This window comes from Nicotiana tomentosiformis, chromosome 1 (genome assembly GCF_000390325.3).
Source record: "Nicotiana tomentosiformis chromosome 1, ASM39032v3, whole genome shotgun sequence".
Lineage (NCBI taxonomy): Eukaryota > Viridiplantae > Streptophyta > Magnoliopsida > Solanales > Solanaceae > Nicotiana > Nicotiana tomentosiformis.
The window spans coordinates 154363061-154383242 of NC_090812.1; the positions used below are offsets into that span (position 1 = coordinate 154363061).

Sequence of the window (20182 nt, forward strand, 5' to 3'; positions counted from 1 at the left end):
TCTATCCCATTTCATGTGGCATGTTTCCTTTTTAGTCCGTCCAAAAAAGAATGACACATTTATACATTTAAAATTTTAATGAACTTTAAACTTCCATTTTACCCTTAGTGATATGATGTTATAGCCATACATGTTTATAACATGTTTTAGACCACACGTTTTAAATTCATTCACTTATTCTTAAACTCAATGCTCAGTCAAAAAATGCCATATAAATTGGGACAGAGGGAGTACATTCGACAAAAGGGGCAAGTAGCATACATAGAGGATAAACGAGAGAAGGTCGCTGAAGATAATTTGGTCGTATTCTACGAAGGGTGAAATGATGACAGTTGAAAGTGTTAAAGAATGAGAGACAAATCACATGGGAAGAAGTTGTCTAGAAAGAATTGTGTTGGAATCCATGTAGAATTGGTGGAAAGTAAAACACAATAGAATAAAAAGATACATATAGGCAATACCAGCTAGTTGAGATTAAAGTTTAGTCTCGTTGGTGTGCTCGCATATGTCCAATATTTGCTAGGAGTCTTTTGATCTTGTTAAAGAATTTGTATGTCAGAAAAAAATGTAGAAAACTTTAAGGGCTAGAAAACCTTATTTATTTAATATTAGCATGAGACGGGTCTAAAGAAGCGAAGTGGAATGTGACATTTGGTGGAATAACATTCTCGTCAAAATTTGAGTATTTTTACCTTATGAGTATGATAAGTGTAGAGCTACAAAATTGACAAAATTAAAAATAATTCCCATCTTGAGAAAACTGAAAACCGCATGATACCTAATACTCCAATAAAAGAAGTGAAAACACGTGTGTGTATATATATATATATATATATATATAATATATATATATGTATATGTGTGTGTAAAAGGTGAAAGATTGCAGTTTATGTCTTGGAGAGATTTGAGAGTTTGTGGCACATAAATTGCATCATCAAAATTATTTCCAATTTCTTTTACCTTTTTTGTGATTCTACATTTATCATTTTGCTTTGTAAGTTTAGCCTCTGACGCAGCCAAAGCCCATGGCACGTATTGTCTTCTTTGGTCCAATAGATTGACGAGCGCAGAACACACACTTAAATTGTGCTCGCTAGTCAAAGATAGTATAGTATGATATCGTATCCACAAGAATTGGATTTAAACAATATTCTCGTAGTTTCTAGTTTGATTGCTATCCAGGAGGATCAACAATTGAGATTTATATGACTAAGAATCTAAAATCTACAGCTATTGACTAGTGACTATCGAAACAAGGAATAAGCAATTAAGGTTATCTGTGGGAGAGGATAGGGTTTTGACGGAATAAGTGCAAGATAATTGTTCGGGATCTAACTCTAGATAATTCACTTCCAATGTTCAAGTGATTCTCTCGAATTCACTCTATTATTAGTTCAAACGTTTAGCAAAAACTCCTCTCTCGATTAAGTTTTAACCGCACAAGATGAACCAATTTAAGCACTGTGAAGATATGCAAGAATGCGTAATGAATCGGTCTTTAGGAAAACCTCTTTCGATTATTTTCCTAACTAGGTTTAAATTTAATCAATGATTCAACTAGCCTCTTTCGATTACTTAGAAGAATCTATGAACTCAACTAACAATATAATGCAAAGATATCACAAGTTATGCCTCTCTCGATGACATGGACTACTGAATATAGATGCAACAATTAAATCTTCCAAAACAATTCAAATACATAAAAATAGAGTTATAATCCACAAACAATCATCAATACACCAAATCTATCAAAACCCAAAAGGAACTACTCCACAAACATAGAGAAGTTCTTCACAAATATAACTAAAGTATAGGAAAACATAAATTCAATCCAAACCCGGATCTTGAGTGAGGAAGGAATGATGAAATCCTAGTGCTTGTGTTCTTCCCACTTCTCCTTAGGTCGAAAAATATGTCAAAAGTCCATCTAAAATGGTGTATTTAAGCCGCCCTCAATAAACCCCGGACGAAATTACCCCTTTCTAGCGGAAATGGGAAGTTACTCTAATATTTTTGTGCTACCGCGGCGCGCCTGTAGAGAATTCCAGAACATTTTCAAAATTCATTTCTGGCCATATTTCCTCTTGCCGCGTCGCACAACGCGCCGCACCAACTGTATTGCTTTTGTTGCCTTACGCTATTGCCTTTGGAATTTTAAATCAAAAGCTCACTTTAATGCTTTTTGCCTAACTCTCCATTATCTCTTTCCATTCCCAATTATTTGTGTTTGTTTCTAATATTAGCTTTAATCCTTTGTATGATGCATTTTTCCACTAGCACCTCATTAGTCACGTTAGCTTGCACCATAAATTCATCCAGTTTCTATGCATACTTAGTTTTCGACCCCGAACTCGATCCCGACTTAATCCCTTGGGCCTTTACTCAGACTTCAAAGCTCCAAATAGCTCGAATTAGCTCCATAATGTCTACATAACTCGGAATCACTCATACAAGGCATAAAATACACAATAAGTGTAAAACACTACCAATTAACGCTCAACACAATTAAAGTGCAACGAATTAGAGTGCAATAAGCGACTAAAATACGGGATTATAGCCTACTATCAACACCCCACACTTAAACCATTGCTCGTCCTCGAGCAATCAAACTACACTTCACATAGACACGACCACAACTCTCTTAACTCATCGTACCAAGAATAACCAAACAGATTAAGCACAATACCGTAACATCCTCGCCTCAAGAGTTGACTCAATATCACCACGCATTTTTCACAACCTGCTCACTTACTCTAATATAATCTCGTATTTTAGTCGCTTATTGCACTTCACTGCACTTTACTTGTGTTGAGCGTTAATTGGTAGTGTTTTATACTTATTGTGTATTTTATGCCTTGTATGAGTGATTCCGAGTTATGTAGATGTTATGGAGCTTTGAAGTCTGAGTAAAGGCCCAAGGGATTAAGTCGGGATCGAGTTTGGGGTCGAAAACTGAGTATGCATAGAAACTGGATGAATTTATGGTGCAAGCTAACGTGACTAATGAGGTGCTAGTGGAAAAATGCATCATACAAAGGATTAAAGCTAATATTAGAAGACAAACACAAATAATTGGGAATGGAAAGAGATAATGGAGAGTTAGGCAAAAAGCATTAAAGTGAGCTTTTGATTTAAAATTCCAAAGGCAATAGCGTAAGGCAACAAAACCAATACAATTGGTACGACGCATTGTGAGTCACGTTGTGCGACGTGGCAAGAAGAAATATGGCCAGAAATGAATTTTGCAAATGTTCTGGAATTCTCTACATGGCGCGGCGCGGTAGCACAAAAATGTTAGAGTAACTTCCCATTTCCGCTAAAAAAGGGTAATTTCGTCCGGGGTTTATTGAGGGCGGCTTAAATACACCATTTTAGATGGACTTTTGACATATTTTTCGACCTAAGGAGGAGTGGGAAGAACACAAGGATTTCATCATTCCTTCCTCACTCAAGATCCGGGTTTGGATTGAATTTATGTTTTCCTATACTTTAGTTATATTTGTGAAGAACTTATCCATGTCTATGGAGTAGTTCCTTTTGGGTTTTGATGGATTTGGTGTATTGATGATTGTTTGTGGATTATGACTCTATTTTTATGTATTTGAATCGTTTTGGAAGATTTAATTGTTGCATCTATATTCACTAGTTCATGTAATCGAGAGAGGCATAACTTGTGATATCTTTGCATTATATTGTTGGTTGAGTTCATAGATTCTTCTAAGTAATCGAAAGAGGCTAGTTAAATCATTGATTAAACCTAGTTAGGAAAATAATCGAAAGAGGTTTTCCCAAAGACCGATCCACTACGCATTCTTGCATATCTTCACAGTGCTTAAATTGGTTCATCTTGTGAGGTTAAGACTTAATCGAGAGAGGAGTTTTTGCTAAACGTTTGAACTAATAATAGAGTGAATTCGAGAGAATCACTTGAACATTGGAAGTGAATTTTTTAGAGTTAGATCCCGAACAATTATCTTGCACTTATTCCGTCAAAACCCTATCCTCTCCCACCGATAACCTTAATTGCTTATTCCTTGTTTCAATAGTCAATAGTTGTAGATTTTAGATTCTTAGTCATATAAATCTCAACTGTTGATCCTCCCATAGCAATCAAGTTAGAAACTACGAGAATACTGTTTAAATCCAATCCCTGTGGATACGATATCATACTATCTTATCTTTGACTAGTGAGCACAATTTAAGTATGTGTTTTGCGCTCGTCATAGACCTCATGGATTTTTCCCTTGGGCTACACCATCATCGAGCCCAATAGCGCGCGTACCATGTAAATTTGTGTTATGCATGATAAAGCTTTTCATTTTACTCCCATTCAGTTGTAAGATTCACCTAAGGTGTCATTTGCACCCCTTATGTAAAAGCTTGCCAGATAGAAGCTTGCCAGTTCTTCTATGACCTGTCCTTATCGGCCTGCCCTCCTTCATGGGCATCACATACGCCCCCTTAGGGATTCAACGAGGAAGAGGTTTGCACTACCACCGTATTGAGGGAGTATCCGGCTCTGATACTATATCTGTCACTGCTTAAGCCCATGACACGTATTGTCCTCTTTGGTCAAATGAACCTCACGGATTTGTCCCTCATCGTCGTGCCCAAAAGCAAGCATACCATGTGAACTTATGTTATGCCTTATAAAACTCTCCACTTTCTCCTCTCATTCCGATTGGAAATTGAATTCGCCTAAGGTATCATGTGCACCCCTTTGAAGTCTGCTAGTCCTTCTATGACCCGCCTTCTGGGCCTCACAACCTTCTTTTCTTTTCTGTGTGGCTCGTTCTATCATATTTATTCTATTATTCTTTTCTTCCTCCTCCTGCCACCCAGGGTGGTGGGGGGTTGGGAGATCTCTTCCCATCTTTGCATCAGGATCAGCTATGATTCTATTTACACGTTGGATAAACACCTACATACTAGTGGAAGGAGAGCCAACACATAATTAAATAATATGGAACTTAAAACTGAGACCTCATAGGCTCATACTCACAGTGTCACAGGTTGAATTACAGCACTACTAGATCAAGGCCTCATTTGGCCATTGGCAAGAATCTTATTTTTCCATCCATGCCTTTAGTTTCCCTTTTCTTAAGATTAATGGGCTGAGTGTCCAATGATTAGAAGGACTACGTAATAGAGATTGGAAGGGCCTTCATAGCACCTTTTACTGATCATTCTATTTACTGTGGTTTTGAGGGACTTAAATCGTGTCAAATCTTCCACTGCTGCTCCATCACTGTGAAGGGCTATGCTAAAATTTGATCCCTTCCTCCTCCTATTATCTTCCCGATTCACGCTCTGAGCTTTCACAGTTTCAGACATATTCAATTATTCTCTAATTTATTGCAGCTATTGTAACTTCCAATTACTATATATTAAGTTTCGGTAGAATTTTTCTAACACCCATGATAAGCAACTATGTGTGATAAGCAGATGACTGGATCATTGTAAAACATCAATTGTCAAATTTTCCATGTTGTAGATAGATAGGTAGTTAAAGTTTTTGTAAATGCTTAATATTTTATATGTATTTTGCTGATGTTCAAACTTCTTCCTTAGGTTGATGAGTTGCAGAACACGATAGAGGAAGAACATAGGAGTTTGGTTGAAGAGATGAGGAATGCAGTTGATGATCATAGTAAGAGTGGGCTGGAGGATGCTACTGGGGGTCTTGAAGCAATGGCTGTGGATTAGCGAGTGATTTACGCCTAGACTCCGTAATTATAAGTTCTCTTATTGGAATTCAAGCCTTTAAGTGCTGTAGCTTTTCTGTGATGCTTTTCTTCTTTGTAACACTTTCTTTCAGGTTATACCTAGGTTTTCTTTGATTGTCAACAAAGTTTAACCCTTTCGAGATTGCTCAGAGTCAAGTCAATGACTTTTGGCAATCTGAGCTTTATCCTTAGAAGTATAGGATAAGTTGGCTTCATTTTGATTTGGTGCTGTCACCAGGTCACAACCTTGTCCTGTAGTAGAAGATAGTCTGCAGGAATCATGTTTGGTAGGGTCGAGGTGCTGTGAAAACTGAGCATGAGAAATAACATATCACATTATGCTGCACATGTAGCTTTTTAAGTGTCATCTTCTGGCATCTTAGACACACCTTTCACCTACATGCACCACATATCTAAGAATGTTAAGATCTTTAAGATTATCAATAGAGAATATTTTATTGTCTTTCTATGTTTCAGTTTAATGACTTCAGTTTTCATTGTTGCAGTTGGCATACTAAGGACAAGACTTTGGCCGGATGACAAATAGCTCCTACCAATGTCTGTATTTTACTTGGAAAATTTCCAAACTTTTAAAGGCATATTGTAAATTTATGTCACTTTTTATCAGATGCCAAATGTAGAGATGTAAGTTCAAGGACCTGGCTACTTGGACCTCTAATGTGCCTGAGAATCAGCCTCTACTAATTTTGATATTTCTTTCAGAATTATGATATCATGTTGATTCCAGTCCTATAAAATATCAATCATTGAGCCCTCCTCTGTCCCCAACCCCTCCCCCCACCCAATGCCCAAACTGTTCTCTTTCTTCCTTTTTGTGATAAAGATGGTATTTGATCAACTTGAGTATACATTATGTATATATGGACTATTCTACCTGTTGCTTGGTGTTTTCAACTAGTATAGATACCGAATAACTCTGCCCCACCAAGTTAAGGCAGATCGGAAGAAATTGCCTTGTGTTTTTTTTGGTCTGGTGATATTTGAATCGGGGTCTCCCATAGCTCTACTCATTTCATTACAATCTTGTACTAGTAGCTTTCCTCATTTCATTACAATCTTGTACTAGTAGCTTTCCGTCATGCTATTTAACAATGTTGCATTTCTATGATAGTGTAGAAATGCAGTACATACTACCGTCCCCAAACCCCACGTCCCAAGACCCCACTTGTGGAACTGTGAGATTACACATTGTTGTTGTATGATAGTGTAGAAATGCTGGATATGACAGTTTTTTTAATGTACTCTGATTTTGACATGCACAAATTGGTGTGGCTAAAACGAAATATGGATTAAATTCTGATAGAGAACAGTCACCCTGACATCTAAGTTCTTTTATTATTGAGGGACCTTCTGATTTTGGTTGAGATGCCACATTCAGTTTTGTAATTTGATTTTCTTGTCCAATTCACTTAATTTGAGATAGTCAAAATCTTAAACATGAAAGGATTGACTCTATCCAACTTTAAAAAGTTCTAAATGGACTTTAATTAATTAACTTGATCTAAAGTCCAATTTGTGACCAGTTATTTAAATTATCAGATTTATTGAGCCTTAAGGAGTGTCATAGAATAAAGTCTTAGATGTAAAATTCATTGTGTATTTTTTTTTGTTAATTTGGATGTAAATTGTCGATAAGATGAGCAAGAGTTCAATTGAATTGAAATGGACGTGAATAAAAACTACTTTTATAATCGACTATAATTATTTTGGAATTAAGATGTGGTTAATTGCTATTACTAATATTCTTATTTTCGACGATGCAAGGACCTCAAGATTAGAACCTTAACCTCCTAGAGATGGGCTTTATTAACAATCAACAAAAAACCTCCTCGAAATGGAACTATTTTCACTTTGAGGTGGAAAAACATAAACTTATGGTACCAAAGTGTAATTTTCTCTAATTGAAATGACTTATTGTTAACCTTACCAGTCCACTAGGCGTTTTGGCATGTAGTTTGAACTCTTTTCACTTCAAACTTGAATAAACACAAACTTATGGTACCAAAGTGTAGCTTTCTGTAATCAAAATGATTAACTTTGTTAACCTCTCCCATCACCATTTTGGCATGTAGTTGGTGAGAATATATAAAAAGATAAATAAAAAATGCACATAGGAAACACTTTAGTACATATATCTACTGTAAAACAGCACATATCTCATCCCCTTTTTGTCCTTTTTCTTCTTTTTAGGGTTCATTCCATTTTCTCTCTCTCTCTCTCTCTCTCACACTGTTCATCTTCAGCTCATCTTCTTGGTAAGAACCCAAATCTCAATTTTAATTTACATAATATTTCATGGGTTTTAATTCCAATTTGCCATCAAGTTGACTTTTTTTCTTTTTGTGAATTTCTTTTTTTTTTTTTTTTGATGGGGATTTTTTCTTTCTTCAAGATTTTGTGTTATATGTATGTTATGATTTGATTAAAGTGTAAAGGAGTTAGCTTTGTTAGTAATTTTAAGAGGGTAGTTTTTGGATTGATTATATCTGGTTAGTTACTGTATATTTTGCTAATAACTTAAATTCTGCTTAGAATACCTTTTGGCAAAGGCCTCACTTTACAAAGTTACCAGGTACTTGTGGTCGTGTGAGGTAGCAGTCAGTGTCGAAGCCAGAAATTTCCCAAGGTTGTTCAGACTTGAAAGAAGTAAACAAATTTTCCGACAAAGTGTGTTCAATATATGTTATTTACATCTAAAATCAATATTTTACTTATATACACAATGTAATTTTTCGTAATATTTCGACGATCCTTGGCAAAAGGTGGCTTCGCCCCTGGTAGCAGGTACCTCGGGGAATTGTCGAGCTGTGCACAAGCTGACTCGTACACCACCGTCGTTACCAGGGGGGGGGGGTAGGAGGAGAAATGTGTGCATATAATATGCTGCCTTCCCCTTGAATTTATGCAAAGAGGATGTATCCATTGCTCAAAATCCATGTTCTATATGGAACAAGGAGCAACTGTAGTGTTGCACCGACTGTTGAAATTTTAGTGAATTAATAATTGGGGTTTTGAGAATTCTTCACCATAAAACTGGGATGAAGAAGAAAGTTAAATGTTAGTGAAATTTATAATTCTGGTTTCGTTAGAAGTATGCTCAAATTTGTGGTTTACTTCTTTAAGAAATCTTCGCAAAGAGATCTATAAAAAAAAGCACCACATTCTTGACGAGTGAGGGTTCCTCTAGAGGGAAGAGGTTGATAAACCACAATTTACATTTATCTAATCAAGAAGCCTCAGATATACTAGTACAAATTGTCATCGATTCTCTTGAGAGGTCTCTGGGGGGAGCCTTTTTTGGGGTGGTGGATTTACCAGCTCCGACAGAAAAAAAGAGAGATCTTTTCAATAAGGGAAGGGGGGGGGGGGTTAAGGTTTGGATGGTCTAATATGATGATTTTTGGTGAATGCGATTGACGTATGAGATCACTTTTGTGCATTGCCTGATTCTTTATCTGACATGGTTGTCTTATTTCATGTAATGAAACTGGTAATAATCTCTATTATAGTTGAACTGTTAGTTTGTGGATGTAGGATGATCTGCAGCTTGGTTTAAAAGTTTCAAGTTTTGTTCAGGAAACTGCTGATAAGGGATGTCGAGTGGGAGCTACACACACTGGTGCCACAGTTGCACGCAACCGATTCGGCCTCGAGGGGCTAGCTGTCTTTGCCCAAATTGTGGTGGAGGTTTCGTTGAAGAGCTTGATGACATGCTAGGTGCTAGATCTACTATTGAGGATGATCCTCATTTTGGATTAATGGATCCTTTCCCGGACCCAAGATTTGGTATAATGGACGCCCTTGCTCAATTCATGAGGCAGAGAATGGCAGGAAGAAACCCGAACTTTGACATTAGGACAAGATCTGGCATTGTTCCTGGACAAGGGAGGGGTTTCAGTTCTGGTCCATGGTTGATTTTTCACGGCCAAACTCCTGTTAGTATGACCGAAAACGATGCATTTGAGTACTTTTTCAATGGAAGCCCGGGAATGGGGCAGCGGCGACCTAATTTGGATGATTTGATGGGGCCCGGTCTGCAACAGTTAATCGAGCAGCTCAGTATGAATGATAGGCAGGGCCCACCCCCGGCACCTCGTTCCGCAATAGATGCTTTGCCTACTGTCAAGATCATACAGAGGCACCTCAACACGGATTCTCAGTGCCCAGTTTGTCAAGATAACTTTGAATTGGGTTCTGAAGCAAGGCAGATGCCATGTAAGCATATTTACCATGCAGATTGTATTGTACCTTGGTTGGTTCGGCACAACTCGTGCCCTGTTTGCCGCCTTGAGCTTCCTTCGCGACCTTCTGGAAGTGCCCCGACCAATTTGAGTTCAAGAACTGGAAATGTTAGCAGTGGCAGCAACAGTAGCGGCAGGGACAACTCTGCTCAGAGCCAGGGGAGGAGGAACCCCTTTTCATTTTTGTGGCCTTTTCGCTCGTCCAACCAAAACACAGGCAATTATGCTGAGAGAGGAGGAAGCAGCTCGACAGCACCCTACGAGGAGAACAATGAAGCGAATTACCCCGCTTGGCGTTTTTAGTTACTAAGTTTTGTTTCCAGCATCTTTGGATTTTGCCTATTTTCGACTATAAATTATCCTTAGATGGTGTTGGAAGTGTTTTTACAATTTCTTGTACTATGGGATGGAAGCTGTTCTTGAAAGGTGTATAGGTGGAAAACATCTTGAAATGCTTAAAGGACTTATGTAAATGATGTTCTAGAAATGTCAATGATACATTACTGTTGATAATAATTTTGCTTTTAGTTAGCAGGTATTTGGTGAGATAGTCGAGGTTCAATCTTTAAATTGTCACTTATTTTACAAGTATTACACACTTGGAGGAAAATAGAGATGGTTCCTGCTTCAAGGTGTGCGCAAGTTGATCCGAACTAAAAATAGGGATGGATCGTGTTTCAAAGTGCACACAAACTGTTTCGAATTAAAATGATGCCTTTACCAAGGCATTCTTTGAATTATAAAAGGGAAAGGTTATAGGAAAACTTAGTACTATATAAATATAGACGTACATGAGAATTATTTTAGGGAAAATTGATAACAGGATAACGTGCTATGTGTAATAAAGTTGAAAAACTAGTGCAATTTGAACTAGAAGGAGAGTGTAGTGACCAAGATACTTACTCTGTACTTATTACGTAAAATCAAACAATAAAAATAAAAATTAAAGTGACTACATGTCACTAACTGTAGTTAAGTATCAAATAACGAGTGCGGACTAATTTTTGTGTGCGATAATTAAACAATTTATGTAATTTACCTTATCTTTTATTAGAGCTGCCTAATGTTAGGTAAATCTCCCCTCTTTATCTGTAGCCTGTAGGCACAACACTTCCTTGTAGGGAAGATTATCATACATATAGTTGACTCTAATGACTAGTTAATTTAATGAAATGTCTTTCACTTTACTTCTCATTAATATTAAGTAAGAAGCTGATATTGTGGACTTATTCAGTATTTATTAGAGAGGGACATATGGTATCACACATTCACACATTACTTGTTGAATATATATATATATATATATATTTATAATTTTTAAAAACCAGTTTTAACAGTATGCTTAAGAGTATTTTCATGTGCATAATAAGTGCATGATTTATCTCTCTCTCTCTCTCTCTCTCTATGAATATATATATATATATATATATTTATAATTTTTAAAAACCAGTTTTAACAGTATGCTTAAGAGTATTTTCATGTGCATAATAAGTGCATGATTTATCTCTCTCTCTCTCTCTCTCTATATATATATATATATATATATATATATATATATATATATATATATAAATTTTTAAAAACCAGTTTTAACAGTATGCTTAAGAGTATTTTCATGTGCATAATAAGTGCATGATCTGTGCCTTTTAAATACTACATAGTTTATCACTTAACACAGTTAATCAATATGTATTATTTTCTTAAGTAAAATCATTATGATAAATGAACACAATTTGATGCATATATTAAATTTGGATAAGTAGCACATTTTTTTCTCTCCAAATGACACGACATTTGGAGGGTCAAACAAGTTTTTTTTTTCAATTTTAATTCTTCTTATTTTCAACTGTACAATATTAAGCTTTATTGTTTGTAAAAAACCAACCTTCAAATTTACACTGAAATTTTAGATGTGTTGACTGATGAATTCACTAAACAGTTGACTTTTACTTTCAGCTTCATTTTCTCTTAAGTCTCAATTTATCCTAACAAAAAGAGCATCAAAACTTCTTTCCTTATTTCAAATTCTTAAGTACAGAGATTGAATAACGACAAGAACCATAAAAAAATCATCTTTGAAACGTGCACTTACCAAAAATAATAACTTTTGTACACTGAAAAAAGATTGAAACTTTTTAATTGTTTTTACAAGAAACACATTTTCTTGAAATGGGGTTTTGAATTTTGACTAATTGAATCATCTACTTCCATTTTTTGCGTTTAATTCACTTAAAATTCTGCACAAAATAGCAAATTGAAACTCACTCTATAACCATGGCTTCTTGTAATTTTCTAAGTAGTTACCAGCTTAACACTTGTTGTAATGTCAAAAAACCCCACATTGGTTCCTTTAAAAAGAGTTCTTTTTCTCAATCTTGGTCAAAAAGGCCAAATGGGTCATCTTATTTTCACAAGAATTCTCAAATTGGAAGAAGCAATTTTGTTATAGTGAAGGCTTCAGATTCAAGAACTACCAGAAAACAAGTTGAGGTAACCCTATTGTTTTGTTGAAAACATGGAATGGAGCTGTAATTTTATTAAAAAATTTGGCTTTTGTAGTTTGAATTTGATTTTCTTGTTTTCCCCCCCTTTTTGAGCTGTAATTATGTAAAATATTTTGAGCTTGGATTCAAGAGCTAGCAGAAAACAAATAGAGATAAGTGGCAACCCAGATTTTGTATATGGTTTGAATTTGCCTTTATTTTTGTTGGAATGGAGCTGTAATTTTATTGAAAAATTTGGGTTTTTTTGTAAATTTTTGTTCTATAGCTAGGTTTGAATTTGATTTTCTTGCTTCTCTTTTGGTGTAATTGTGTAAAAGTTTTTGAGCTTTCTGTGAATCTTGTTTTGGGGTGCTTAGATAACATATGATCCTGAGTTTGACTTTATTTGTTGGAATGTAGCTGTAATTGTACAAAAAATTGGGGGTTTTGAACTTTGTTCTATAGCTAGGTTTGAATTTGATTTTTCTTGTTCTTTTTAGGAGTAATTGTGTAAAACATTTTGAGCTTTGTGTGAATCTTGTTATGGGGTGCTTAGATAACATATGATCATGAGTTTGACTTCATTTGTTGGAGTGGAGCTGTAATTATATAAAGTTTTTTGGCTTTTGTAGTTTGTATTTGATTTTCTTGTTTTTTCTTTCTCTTTTGAGCTGTAATTGTGTAAAAGGTTTTGAGCTTTGTGTAAATTTTGTTTTGGGGTGCTCAGATAACATATAATCCTGAAGAGAAGTTTAATAAGTTAGCTGATGAAGTGGACAGAGAGGCTGGACTTTCAAGACTTACTCTCTTTTCACCTTGCAAGGTAATGCATATCAAGTTACAATCTTTGAGTATCAGTACCTATGTTGCTTGGACTCTCCGAAAATGTTACCGGGTGCGTGTCGGATCCTCCAAAAATAGTGTATTTTTGGAGGATCCGACACGGGTGCGGCATCATTTCTGAGACTGCGCGCAACATTGATCAGAACTCCTTTGTGGATTTTACCCTTATTCTTTCTTTTTTCTTGGAAAATTTGCCGTCTTTTTGTGTCGCAGATAAATGTTTTCTTGAGAATAACGGGCAAGAGGGACGACGGATATCATGATTTGGCATCTCTCTTTCATGTAAGTTTTCTTCACTTCCTGTTTTCTGCTTCTGATTTTTGTCTCGAGAGAACTCAGAATATGGTAAAGCTTCAAAGAATTCAATTGGGATTACACCATATTACTATATTTCAAGTTCCTGTTACTATGGTATTTATTAATGAACTATTAGGTATATATATAGCTTATGAAATCCATTTTGTTCCTTCAGGTAATCAGTCTAGGAGATAAAATAAAATTCTCGCTGTCACCATCGAAATCAAAGGATCGTTTATCTACTAATGTTGCTGGAGTTCCCCTCGACGAGAGAAATTTGGTAACGCAAGAAGCTAATATGGTTATCCTTATACTCGTCAAGTACAATTATATTATTGGTAGATTCATGATTTTGCCACTACCTTTGCAGATTATAAAGGCCCTCAATCTGTATAGGAAAAAAACTGGAACAGACAATTACTTTTGGGTACAGTCTTTCAGCTGCCAGCAAATTAATCCGTTTGCAATAGCTTTTGGATAAAGTTCGACTGAGTTAACTTTATGACATATTTGGATGACCAGATTCATCTTGATAAGAAGGTGCCTACTGGGGCTGGTCTTGGTGGTGGGAGCAGTAATGCGGCAACAGCTCTGTGGGCAGCAAATCAGTTCAGTGGTTGTCTTGCCACTGAAAAGGAGCTCCAAGAGTGGTCTGGTGAGATCGGTTCTGATATTTCTTTCTTTTTCTCCCATGGAGCAGCTTACTGCACGGGTAGGGGTGAGGTATGCTTTTGCCGTTGTACTTACTTTCAAGTGTCTTATTCCTTCCAAATCTGGGTGAGATTGTGGTTTTTCTTGCATATCTTCGGATCTCTATTGCCGTTAATCAGTCTTTGATAAGTTGGGTGGTGTTGAGCCCCACACCGGTTCTAAAGGGGTGGGATGGTCTCTTTATATGGTGTTGGCCAATCCTCACCTCATGAGCTAGCTTTTGGGGTTGAGTTATGCTCAAGGTTCATTTCTTTAACAGGCGGAAAGCTGTATTGCCAAGAAGAATGTTGAAAAACACGTGTGGGTGGAAAGCTGTTGTTCAACTATGGCGAGACTCTAAGCCGTGTTGGGCCAGAGTTACCCGTAAATGTGTTGGTGGGAAGTAGAAGGTACCTTATGGAATAGTCGAGCTGCATGCAAGTTAACCCAGACACCACCATTATTAAAAAAAGTAAAAATAAAAACTATGGCGAGGCTAGAGAGGGGTAAATGAGGTCATTTGACTCTTACTAGCCTGAAGGTTAGAAACATTTAAACTAGGACTAGTTGTTGTGCTTTAAATCCTTTAACAAAACTTCAGATTCATTAATGCTGGCAATTTTTTTTTATGAGAAGTCAGATTGGGTTACATCCACAAAACTGTATTAGTATCAGATTAGCACCTTGTTCCACTCATTCCTTTCACTTGAGAAGTATAATTTCTGGTGATTTCCAGATAGAATTGTAATTTAGGGAGTTGATGTAATGTATGGAAACCTTAGGCAGATCCCTTACTTTGCAGTTAACAAGAGATTTGGAACTTTTTTGCAACTCCATCCTTTAACCTGTGAATTATAATTTCGAACTAGTAAGCATGTCTCTTATGCGATAGTGAGAGGTACAAGTGTAATTTATTCAGACAAGCAGGGTCTAATCACATTTTCTTGGGAAAGAAAGTAAAAAGAAAATATTGATGTAAAAATGAGCTAATATCACATAATTACTTTTAACGAGTAATGCGATAGTCACTTAATAGATTGGAGATTTGACCGTTAATGGCGCGAGATTCCACATATAACCAATAAACTCAAATTTGATGGGAAATTGAAACCTTGCAAAAATGATAGTGAGGAAAAACTTCTTGAAATTTTTTGGAACTGCCTTTCTGTCTTTAGCTATCTAGTCATGACCTCCCAAAGTTACATGTTTGTTTATATATATAAAAAAAAAAAAAGAGGTGCATGTGAGCTGCAGTAGTGATCTGCATGAGAAATGGCTTGGGAATTGCTAGAAAGTTATTAGTTGAACTTGTCTCTCATAAATTCAAATTATTGAAATGTGCATTTGTTTGTTCAGATTGTTCAAGATATCCCATCGCCCATACCATTTGACATTCCAATGGTTCTCATAAAGCCTCAGCAAGAATGCTCTACTGCTGAAGTTTACAAGGTGATACAAAATGAAGTTAGCGAACAAGTTTAGGATGAAACTATATGATTTTGGTTGTCAAAATCTAAGAGAAGATTTGGTTTTGCAGCGTTTTCAATTGGATCAGACTAGTAAAGTTGATCCCTTGAGCTTGCTGGAGAAGATCAAAACTAGTGGAATATCTCAAGATGTGTGTGTCAATGATCTAGGTACGAGATGAAGATTAAACACATTAACATTTGTTCAAACTCACCTTACCAAAATATATATACATATATATGTGTGTGTATTTATGTATTTATTCTAGCTTCATGTGTGTTGAAGTAACTTTGCTTGTGACCAAGCTCGGAAAAATAGGAAAACTTCTTAAAGAAGACCATTCTTGTAGTTGCTCATTCCAGTTCCGGCATGTTGTATGGGCGTAGGTTCAGCTGACCAAGGACATGACCCTTAATAGGAAGGTGTGGAGGTCGAGGATTAGGGTAGTAGGGTAGGTGGTCTAGATTGTTCATACCGGTAGTATTAGTACACACTCTCGCATTCTGTTGGTAGTAGGTTTCTATGACTACCCGTCGTTTTCTTTCATTTTGGTCATCTTACTATCTTGTTATTTTTTTATGCTACTTTTGTATGGCTTTGTGGTGCTTTCCCTTCATGTCTATATTTTCATTAATGTGGTGCTTATGCTTTCCTGAGCCGAGGGTCTATTGGAAACAACCTCTCTATCCTCACAAGGTAGGGGTAAGGTCTGCGTACACACTAACCGCCCCAGACCCTACGGCATGGGATGTTGTTGTTGTTGTTATTGTTCATAGACTTGGTGCTGATCACTAACTTAGAGCCAAAATTCTGAAAGCATACTTTCTTCATTCCTTGATTTCACAGTGGAAAGGACTAATCTTCCTTTCTCTACTTGAGAATATCTCCTCATGTAGTGTGTGAAGATGAGCACTTCACTCAATTGATTGCAATCATGCAATATGAATCTGAAAACTTTTCTCCTTATAATGATAGATCAGTTTTGAACACAGTTGTGAAACATATTTCAGGTCCTTGTTGAAGGGCCTTCTTGTCGATTACCGGCCACAGTTGTATGTTGTGCAGGCAAAGTAAACAGATGATAGTCTTTAGTATTCCCTTTTCCTCTTTTGCTGCAGCTAGCATTTGTTTTTGCTGGCAATATAAGCCAGATTCAAAAACTAGACTGCTAAATTGAACACATGAAGTAAATTACGAAGCCAACCTCTTCTTTTTAGCAGTTCTTTTTTCATGCTTACGTTTTTGAAAGAATATCAATTACTTTTCATCCTAGGTCATTGAGTCTGTATATGCGATTTGGGAATCATTATTGGTAGAATGTAACTTTTGTATATCCTTCCATTCGGGAAGCAACAGAGTGGATCTTGCACTTTTTAACTTTGTAGATTTTTTCGGTCAGAATTACACTCCTTTGACATTATCGATATTTCTTGCAGAACCTCCTGCCTTTGAAGTTCTTCCATCTCTTAAAAGGTTAAAACAGCGAGTGATTGCTGCCGGCCGAGGACAGTATGATGCCGTCTTCATGTCTGGAAGGTATGCTTTTGTCTTAGTCTGGTTCATATTCTTACTATCTCTTTCTAGATTGTCGTAATTTTAACACTTTGCTCGCGCTTAAGGGTTTTCAAGCAGATGGGTGTGACAATGTGAATTAGGCATGTTGAGACAATAGGAGAAATCGAAATTAAGAGTGTTGTGCCAATGTTGGAGTTAGATCTCACATGGAAGAAGTTGTTTCTATTAGTCGTTATGGTAATTTATTCCTAGCTCTAAATTTTTAATAGAAACACTAAGTCATGCCTGCAGATTTTATCATCATAGCAAGTGAGGGGCTTTTCAACTACTGAACTCAAGAGTTAGGCTGAATGGTTAATACATACGACAAAAATTGCAACTAAATTGAAATGATATATAATCATTCTTGAAGGTTTGATCGAACCACTCTAATTAAATTATCTAGCAACAACAACGAAAAAAAACCCAGTGGAGTCCCACAAGTGGGGGTATGAGGAGGATAGTGTGTACACAGACCTTTTCCTACCCTTTGGGAGGTAGAGAGGTTGTTTCCAATAGACCCTCGGCTCAAGAAGATGAAAAGAAACCATAGAAACAAGCAATAACAACAACAAAGACCAGAAAGATAATATCAACAATCTAAGAGCCAGAAAAATAGATGGGAGAAAGCAATAGCAACAAGCAGTAACAACGGCAAGGTACTACGAAAACAACATGTAATACTAGCAATCTAAGACAAGACACCATTGACTAGCCCTAAGGGAGCAAAATTTGCAAAAATGTTTTCAAATAATGTATTATATGAAGTGATCTTTTTACTTGATCATAAATGCCTAATGACTAGTTTTAGTTGTGTAAGTTGTACACATCCCTCTTAGTGGACGAGCATTTCTTTGGAAATATAGTATTAAGCCTTTTGCAACCAACCACTTGGGAGGAAGGTATGAAATGCCTAAGGGCAAATTGGACAATGGCGTTATATGTCGTAGCTTTCTCGCATGGTCCTGTAAGCCGTAGCTCATGGCTGACAATTTATCTTCTTTGCTGTCTCTGACACAATAAAACTTAAATGGCGTCTTTTGTCTGTACTTTATCTTTAGTTTTAGAATGTTACTAATTCCAAAACTGAAATGCAGTGGAAGCACAATAGTAGGAGTTGGCTCTCCAGATCCTCCACAATTTGTCTACGACGATGAAGAATACAAGGATGTCTTCTTGTCAGGTAAATAACAAACATCGCGACTACATGATAACGCAATCTGCATCTAGTTAGTCCTCATTATTCTAACTCTCTACAAAGATCTTATCGTTCTTTGCTATGATCACAATATTTGATTGTGAAGTTTACTCTAGACATTTGGAAATAATGTGTGTTATCCAGTGACGAAGCCAGGAATTTTGCAAAAGATGTTCAAAATTTAATCTACACATAAAAAATAATTTTTGACCTATATACACAATATAAATTTTTATATACACAGTATAATTTTTGGATGAAGGACGTTTTATTGACCAACCATCAATGTATGCGGCTACGCTACTGGTGTTATCAGAAATTTATAGCCCGCGATAGAAATCAATTGTTTTCTGCATAATTGTGCATCCGCTCTCTTTTGAGATACGCTGTTATGAATTGCAGAAGCTAGTTTCATCACTCGGGCACCCGATCAATGGTACGTGGAACCTGTTTCAGCTAGCAATTGTGGTGATCAAGCCGAGTTCTCCAGATCATTTGAAGATTCTTAGGCCTCAGAGCCTATAAATTGAAGCAATTAGGATAAGTGTGTAGTTGTATATGTAATGTGCAATAAGGACTAATTTCTGTAATCTCATCCTTTCACTTCGGATGATGCACTATTCAAAAATGGATAGAGAAAAATCAGTCACAGTCTATTTCATGTTGCTAAAAAAGGAAGATACACATTCAGTCTATGCTCTTTTATTTTAGTCATCAAGGGCAAATTTAGAATATTCTATAATATAACTAAACTACATCATTAGAAAATATGGCACTAGTGCTTCTTGTCTCAATTTATGACACTTTTTGCTTTTCGAGATGTAAATTTTTAATTTTGACCGTTCATTTGGACATAATTTTTTTAACTTTTTGAAATAAGATTTACATATTTAGAAATTGCATAAAAAGTATTATAAGTCATAGTAATTAATAATTTAAAATATTTAAAAAATATATGAAAAAATTATGATAAAAGAATAATTCGTTTGACTCGCGAAATTCGAATACCGTCACATAAATATTTCTAAGCTACTAACTAACCAAAGTAATTCAAGTGTTGCAGGATTTTTATGACAAACTTAATTGCAATTGAACTTCCCTTTATATGCCTATCAAAATTAAGAAGGAAAGTGCAAATGATGAGTATTGGTTACCGCATGGTAAAAACTTCCACATCAGCTTACCATGACTAAGTAATTTAAGGAGGATGGGAATATGTATTAATTAATAACCATGATCAAGTAATAGAAATTACTATATAAATACAAGTCACGCAACTATTGATTTAGTATAAACATCTTGTTTGGATGGTTGTTATCTATTGTATTGTGTCATATTGTTACTTTAAATTCAATGTTTGTTTTGACTGTTATTTAAATTTTATTGTATTATATCATAAAATCCATTGTTATGTATTGCCACATTATGTAACGACTGATTTGGTGTGGTCGCATCGTTACCTTATTTTTTTCTCTCATCTTTCCCTTCCTTATTATTTCTTTTACCATATCTTTTTATGTAATAATTCTACCCGTACCTTACTTTTTCTTTGTAATATTGCAAGTTTAATTTTTATATTGCTGATGCATGATGTCATGAAAAAACGATAAATAATACAATATATCCAAACATTATATACATTAAAACGATACAATACAATAT

General features: G+C 35.9%; 3 protein-coding genes and 1 long non-coding RNA gene across 10 annotated transcripts in view; 3 read left to right on the forward strand and 1 right to left on the reverse strand.

Moving 5' to 3' along the window:
• The window catches only part of LOC104103148 (THO complex subunit 7A-like), a 44770-nt gene extending 38269 nt beyond the window's left edge, over positions 1 to 6501 (forward strand). For all 3 annotated transcript variants that reach the window (XM_070192594.1, XM_070192593.1, XM_070192592.1), the window contains exons 3-4: positions 5572 to 5729; positions 6233 to 6501. In XM_070192594.1, coding sequence (XP_070048695.1) covers positions 5572 to 5706 — 135 coding nt within the window. In that variant the 3' untranslated portion in view covers positions 5707 to 5729; positions 6233 to 6501. The remainder of the gene's footprint in view (positions 1 to 5571; positions 5730 to 6232) is intronic.
• Positions 6502 to 7853: 1352 nt separating this feature from the next.
• Positions 7854 to 10504, forward strand: LOC104103146 (probable E3 ubiquitin-protein ligase RHC1A). Of its 5 annotated transcripts, none has more exons than XM_009611034.4 (3): positions 7887 to 8002; positions 8320 to 8393; positions 9324 to 10504. In XM_009611034.4, the coding sequence occupies exon 3, from the start codon at positions 9341 to 9343 to the stop codon at positions 10289 to 10291; it is 951 nt and encodes a 316-aa protein (XP_009609329.1). In that variant the 5' UTR covers positions 7887 to 8002; positions 8320 to 8393; positions 9324 to 9340; the 3' UTR covers positions 10292 to 10504. The 5 variants fall into 5 exon arrangements, with proteins under 5 accessions (XP_009609326.1, XP_009609325.1, XP_009609327.1 ...); XM_009611033.4 differs by having other exon boundaries at positions 8320 to 8373; XM_009611031.4 differs by lacking the exon at positions 8320 to 8393 and having other exon boundaries at positions 7854 to 8002; positions 9282 to 10504.
• A 1483-nt stretch (positions 10505 to 11987) lies between these two features.
• Positions 11988 to 19215, forward strand: LOC104103145 (4-diphosphocytidyl-2-C-methyl-D-erythritol kinase, chloroplastic/chromoplastic). The gene is made up of 11 exons (XM_009611029.4): positions 11988 to 12478; positions 13199 to 13294; positions 13528 to 13596; positions 13787 to 13891; positions 13982 to 14038; positions 14134 to 14334; positions 15658 to 15750; positions 15839 to 15938; positions 17205 to 17304; positions 18420 to 18505; positions 18923 to 19215. Exons 1-11 carry the CDS (start codon positions 12263 to 12265, stop codon positions 19027 to 19029), a joined length of 1230 nt encoding a protein of 409 aa, XP_009609324.1. The 5' UTR covers positions 11988 to 12262; the 3' UTR covers positions 19030 to 19215.
• LOC138904131 (uncharacterized) lies at positions 13219 to 13594 on the reverse strand. The gene is made up of 2 exons (XR_011413364.1): positions 13461 to 13594; positions 13219 to 13332 (listed from the first exon to the last, which is right to left on the reverse strand). It is a non-coding gene; the product is annotated as an uncharacterized lncRNA (long non-coding RNA).
• Positions 19216 to 20182: the final 967 nt, after the last annotated feature.

What these genes read in the sequence shown, in the direction of transcription:
- LOC104103146 (XM_009611031.4), top strand. Translation starts at nt 9,341, where the DNA reads ATGTCGAGTGGGAGCTACACACACTGGTGCCACAGTTGCACGCAACCG.
- LOC104103145 (XM_009611029.4), top strand. Translation starts at nt 12,263, where the DNA reads ATGGCTTCTTGTAATTTTCTAAGTAGTTACCAGCTTAACACTTGTTGT. An exon ending in GAACAGACAATTACTTTTGG is followed by an intron (nt 14,039 to 14,133) that starts GTACAGTCTTTC and finishes TTGGATGACCAG; the next exon opens with ATTCATCTTGATAAGAAGGT. An exon ending in CTACTGCTGAAGTTTACAAG is followed by an intron (nt 15,751 to 15,838) that starts GTGATACAAAAT and finishes TTGGTTTTGCAG; the next exon opens with CGTTTTCAATTGGATCAGAC.